Source organism: Cariama cristata, unplaced genomic scaffold, assembly GCF_000690535.1.
Source record: "Cariama cristata isolate BGI_N322 unplaced genomic scaffold, ASM69053v1 scaffold42911, whole genome shotgun sequence".
NCBI lineage: Eukaryota > Metazoa > Chordata > Aves > Cariamiformes > Cariamidae > Cariama > Cariama cristata.
In genome coordinates, this window is record NW_009598292.1 from 761 (window position 1) to 6,470 (window position 5,710).

The 5,710-nt window shown below is 41.4% G+C and overlaps 1 protein-coding gene across 1 annotated transcript; it reads left to right on the plus strand.

The window, feature by feature from the left end:
- The first annotated feature begins 262 nt into the window (after window positions 1–262).
- On the plus strand, window positions 263–3,455 carry TMEM52 (transmembrane protein 52). Its single transcript, XM_009709211.1, has 3 exons — window positions 263–294; window positions 2,301–2,470; window positions 3,136–3,455. The coding sequence occupies exons 1-3, from the start codon at window positions 263–265 to the stop codon at window positions 3,453–3,455; spliced, it is 522 nt and encodes a 173-aa protein (XP_009707513.1).
- The last annotated feature ends 2,255 nt before the right edge of the window (window positions 3,456–5,710 follow it).

Consider the following 5,710-nt stretch of genomic DNA (forward strand, 5'->3'; position numbering starts at 1 on the left):
TAAAGTACCGCTTTGTAAAAACATTTATTGACTCAGAAGCCAACCCTTACAGTGGGATTGTTTCCGTGTTCTCAGCTGGAGTAACTTTACAACTATGAAGAAGAGTCCTCTGAAGCTAAATCTAAAGGGTTTTTGCTCCATACTCTTACTGATTGCATTCCCTTTTTCACCTCAGAAATTGTGTGAAATTTATTCCCTGTCATAATTCACTGTTTGACTGTAGATATTTAAATCTACCTTCCTTCACAGGTGCCCTCAGAACATGTCGAATTGGACAAGTCTGTGGTATGTCTGGTAAGTTTATTATTAATCTTACTAACCCAGCATAATGTGTAAGTTGTTACAAACAGCAATTGTAGTAAGGCACTGGAAACGCTCTTTTCTCAGACAAGGTGGAGGAAAAGATTTCTCCTCAGTTTTGTGAAAGCTACCGGTGGAATATATTACAGGTGAGACCACAGGGGAGAGGGGATGTCAGGCAGGGTACAGCGTTCGCCTAGGGATATGTCGTCTTTCCTCTCGAAGTACGCCACAGTTTAACTGTAGGGCTTGTTTGTGCTTCCTAAATAGACAACTTTGCTGAGCACAGCGGCAGCTGCACAGCATGGACGTGTCGGGGCTCGGCACCGCGCTGCCCAGTGCACAGTCCTCAGCGCTCTCCCTTTTACGGGACAAGAGGTTGTTAGCTTATAGTGTTGCGTTGTCATTGTGAACTCAAGCTGCTTACAAACCTGTTGACTGGCTGTTTGAGTGACTGAAAGGGGCAAAACAGTGGGAGCTAAAAGGGTAAGCTCTTGTCACAAGTGGGTTTGTCTCTTGCCTAACACGGATTATAGGTATCCTCATGTTATTTTTATAGTTTGCATTCTGTCAATATATTAACTTTGATGGTAGCACGCAGAGCAAGTTGGTTACTTTTAGCTGTTGTTCAGTCTGGACTAATTGTGGTTGATATTCTTTGCTTTCTTAGAACGTGCTGATACATAGAACTGTTTAAAAATACATAGTTATGTAAAATATTTTAAGAAGGCTTCTATAATTAGGCAGCGTTGAAATCACGAAAGCTAATGAGCTAGTGCTGAGATTTATGCTACTGAGGTGCCTCTGCCTGGGTGATTTTTGCCTTCATCGGAGGGCGGCAGCATCCTATGAAGGGATGGTGATTTCACAGAACGCAGTAGCGTGCCGCTCCTGGAGTGTCAGGAAATACTGCTTGGCTAGCGACGAGGTAATACTCCTAGCACTGGAGGAATGTCTTGATGCAAAGTTCCGGCTGGGCAGCATGTTCTTCTCACACATGGTTTTAAGTGGCCTGAAAGTATTTTTCTACAACAATAATTTGCAAGAAAATGCATGAAAACTGTGGAAGTTTGAGGCCCTCAAATCCAACCTTTATACTGAGTGTAGCCTTTGTGTGTATCTGTCTCTCATACTAACAGAAATATACTCTTGTTAAAACTAAATAAAATAGTTATTAAAGAAATGTTTATTTTGGAATCATGATTCTTATGGGCAAGTACTACCTTTGGTTTGGAAAAAACAACAGAATGCTAGTGAGGCCATGTCTATACATATTTAAGGTGGAATATAATCCTAACGAGAAATTCAGGAGCGTGATCTGTCATACAGTAATTCCTTTCAAGCCACTATGAATGTACTTCAACTTTGTCCTTGGACCTACTTCTTTGCAGGACTTTCAAGCATTTCTTTTTACCTCTTCTTCTCATGGCATGTCTTACAGCTCACCTAGCTCATGAGAAGAGTGGGTTCATTTGAGAAATTGGGGGGCGGGAAGGTAGAGTTTCAACTGAGAGGAGAACCCGAAACACTAGCACGTCGACCTAGGTACACTACAAATTCTTAAACAATAAACTTCGTTAAACAATAGCTAGAGATAGAATTGCATCTTCAAGACATACTGCGAAATATAATTTCTGTGCTCATTTATAAATCTAGGTCCTAGAGTTATGAAAGTTTGTACTTGTATTTCCCTGCAAGGACATACCCACGCTTACTGTTGAAAGTGGAGCCATTCTCACTGCATAAAAGTTGAAAATACAACCCAAGATAATTAACATTTCGGCATCTGTGAGCCAGAAGGGATTGTACTGCTCATCAGTAGTACTTCAACTTGTGATTAAGTGTTTGTGATCCAACTTCCTAATTCAGGATCCAGCACCCGTTCAGAACTAAACCTGGGAGGTTTGGCCTGTCTTTCACCCATTTAGAGTGAAATATTCAACTCTGGAAGAAGTAAAACATAAGCAATGAAATTATGGTATTCTCCCTCCTTCTCTAAGGTTAATCTTGCTGACTGTGTTACTGCTCCTGCTCTGCGGGATCACAGCAGGCTGCATCAAATTCTGCTGCCGGAAGAAGAGGCTTCCAGTTGCGACCTTCCTTCGGCACCCTTATGACTTGAGAGCTGTTGCCATTGACAGTGACGGCACTGCCCATAGCACAGTGACCTGTAAGTATCCTCCGGGAGTCAACTATTCAACAGTGCTTTGCTATTGAACGTGGGCCTCGAATTCTGTGCCTAGCCCTCGCAATAACGGGGACTTTCTGATGTACTCCCAGAACAACTTTTAGCCCCATAGGATGGGCAAAAGAGATAAAGGAAGGTCATCAGGGCAACACAGTACGTGAGTGCAGAAAACAAATAGGATGTAACACTATTGAGGTTAAAATAAAGTCCGTGGTGGGTTAACCTCTTATGAGTCATCTCCCACATCTGTTCTTCTCGCCATTCCCTCATTTTTTTAACTTTTCTGCCCATCTCACTGTTCAACTCTTCCAGCCAAAGTTATCTCTAATGTGAGGAATTGTTCACAGCTGTTCATGTACGAACCTGACTGAAACTGCCTTTGTTACAACACACATGTACTATGTCAGGTATTTCGCAATAATTAGCAGATGGTGATATGCAGAGACATTTCCTCTTCTGACTGCTTTCTTTTGGAGAATGTATAGATTCCACCATGGGTAATTCTATACTGATAACTTTTAATATATAGTGGTCATGTTCTGACACTACAAAAATGGGTCCATAATTTCTTGGAGAAAAGCAGGATTAGCCCATTATATATCAATGCTCCATGCAGGTGTTTAATTTTTAATTCCTTTTCTTCACAGCATATAGCTCGTTGCAGTACCCTCTAAGTGCCCCTATTCCTTCGATATTTGTGGATATGGATAAGAACACTGTGTCCCCTTCAGCTTATAGTCTCTATGCAATGGATTTGCCACCTTCTTATGAGGAAGCTGTCCAGATGGGTAAACAATACATTGAAGTGGCACAGATAAGCCAGAAACTCAATGACATCCCCGGACAGGTGACATCAGGTGGGCTGAATCCCATCCAGTATTCACCTGGTAAAATCAACAGAGATCCAGCAGCACAGGCAAATTCAGAAAATTCAGAGGATGCAACACAAGAACAGCCGCAGCTCTGACTCATTTCAGGTGGGGGATAAAGGAACGGAAGAACTGTAAGAGTTAAAGAAGACATGAAGAGTTTGGTTTTATAAGCAAGTTATGATGCAAAGATGTTTCCTCTCGTGCCATTGTAATGATTTGTCAGAAGAAATGTTTTCTGTGACTGGTATAATGTTCTGGTACAGCTTCTTCAAGGATATGCAAAGAAGTAAAAGGGCAGCAGTTTAAAAATGCCTGTAAAAGTGGGACATGAATGCTTGTTCATCTTCTGATTAAAAAAAAAAATATATTCCTTGTGTCCAGCGTATAGCAATAAAAAAGGTCAGGGGAATTTTGCCGTTTTGGGAACACAGGCCAAGACTCAGAACAGTACAAACAGCAAGTTGTTATTCCGGAACAGAAGCTTCGCAAAGTGGAGTTGAAAGGGGAATCCTAGCAAGTCACACTGAATAGCCTCCGTACTTTCTCTTCTTTTGAGAAAGTTAACTGTGCAGAAAATTGCCAGAGTGCAAATTGCTACATAATGGCACATGCTCCTTAAACTGCAGGAAGATGGCAAACAAGGACAGGAAAGTGTGTGGAGGGAAATGCATTATGTTGTGTTTCACAACTAGAGACAAGGAATGAGACAGATGAGAAAAGATTTGGTGGTGGTGGTGGTGGTGGTCATGAGACTTGAAGGGATTGTTTTTGAGTTTTTTTTAAATCTTTAAACTTCTATTTTCAAGATGAGCTGGCTTGTGGGTGGGATCCTTTTACTACTTATTTTTGGCAATTAAAGTACAAATTAGTCTCAAAGAGGCACTTGCACACGTGGTTAAGTATTACTAATGTGTTTCAAATAACCCTCAAATATTTCAAAGATGACTTTGTTATCTGCTCAGGTGTCAGAGTCTCAGTCGGTACAGAAAAGAAAAAAATCAAAGATTCCTGGCAGCTTTCACCAGGTTAGTATGTAGATGAGCTCAGTAATGTGCAGGATGATAAAAAGCATGCTCTAGCTGTGCCATCTAGAACAAGTAATAGTACAAAATACCATCGGACAGGTGGGGCAATAGTCCAGAGAAATTACTCTTTGGGGATGAGTCTGCGTGAAGTACTGATAGCAAGGGTAACTGCTATGCATCATTTTAAAACTGGGAGCTTGGAGCTGATTACAGCGATCTCGGCCTGGACAAAAGTACGGGCTATGAGAGGCCTTTTCTTAAATGACAGCTCTTTCACTTTCTTGCCCCTCCCATATTCCAAATACAGTGTGAATTTCTTCCACTCCTGAGTAGTGATTTTCTTTGAATCCACTTTAGCAAGGTGCTAATTTGGCTGCCTTTAAGAACATGAGCGATCTACAGGATGGTTCATGGCTATGGGATGATCTATGGGATAAGAGCAGGAATGAACGCATGAGCACTAGGTGCTATTAACAAATGTAACATCAAGTGTGGAGTCAGGGTTAATGTTGACCGACCTTCTACTAACAAGAATATGACTGATGGTCTTCATTTTTGCTGAAGTTGCTTTGGTAGCTGTGAAAAGGGGCTACCTTCTGCAAATAATTAGGTGTCTGTTATTAATAAGCAGCAAAAGTGGTGGGCATAAAATCTTGCAGAGCTTTTAGAAGACTATTCTCTGACAACCATTACTGCAAGAGCTGCCGTGGAAACGAGCACGAATGATTTAAAAATGAAGATCTCTCTGCCAGCCAAGAGGACTGAGACTACACATTCATGGTATGCACTACACATCTCTGCTACTCACTCATGGTGCGTGAGCTGTTCATGAGTGCGGCTCCCTAGAGAAGTGTTGGTTCTATATTTACTTGCATATAGCTTACTATGAGGGTTGCAAGGGAAAGATTGGTTTAACAAATCTGCTTCTCTTCTGTCTCTTCTCTGTCATTCTTAATTATACTTCTGTTTTATTCTCTCCTCTGCCTTCTCTTTCTGTGTCAAGATGGAGACTAGGCATAACGCAGTGTAACTATTTGGATGTCTCTAGCTGGAAGAGGAATATATATATCCAGTCCTGGGTGTCGCCAACTTACAAATACAGCAGATGTATTTTTATTTATTGAACTTTTCTGTCAGGATAGTACTGAGGAACAAATCCTGTGCCTTTCCAAAGAAGAAATACCTGTTAGAGGGAAATGGCTGAGTGCTCACTTGCTAATAGAAGCAGGAATATAAAACCAGGCAAACGGAAAAATAGTGACTGACACCAGAGGGCTGTCCTTCACTTTTCAGTGTATTCCATTATATCACCGCTGGGAACAGCT

What these genes read in the sequence shown, in the direction of transcription:
- TMEM52 (XM_009709211.1), top strand. Translation starts at nt 263, where the DNA reads ATGTCGAATTGGACAAGTCTGTGGTATGTCTG. An exon ending in ACAAGTCTGTGGTATGTCTG is followed by an intron (nt 295 to 2,300) that starts GTAAGTTTATTA and finishes TCCTTCTCTAAG; the next exon opens with GTTAATCTTGCTGACTGTGT. An exon ending in TGCCCATAGCACAGTGACCT is followed by an intron (nt 2,471 to 3,135) that starts GTAAGTATCCTC and finishes TTTTCTTCACAG; the next exon opens with CATATAGCTCGTTGCAGTAC.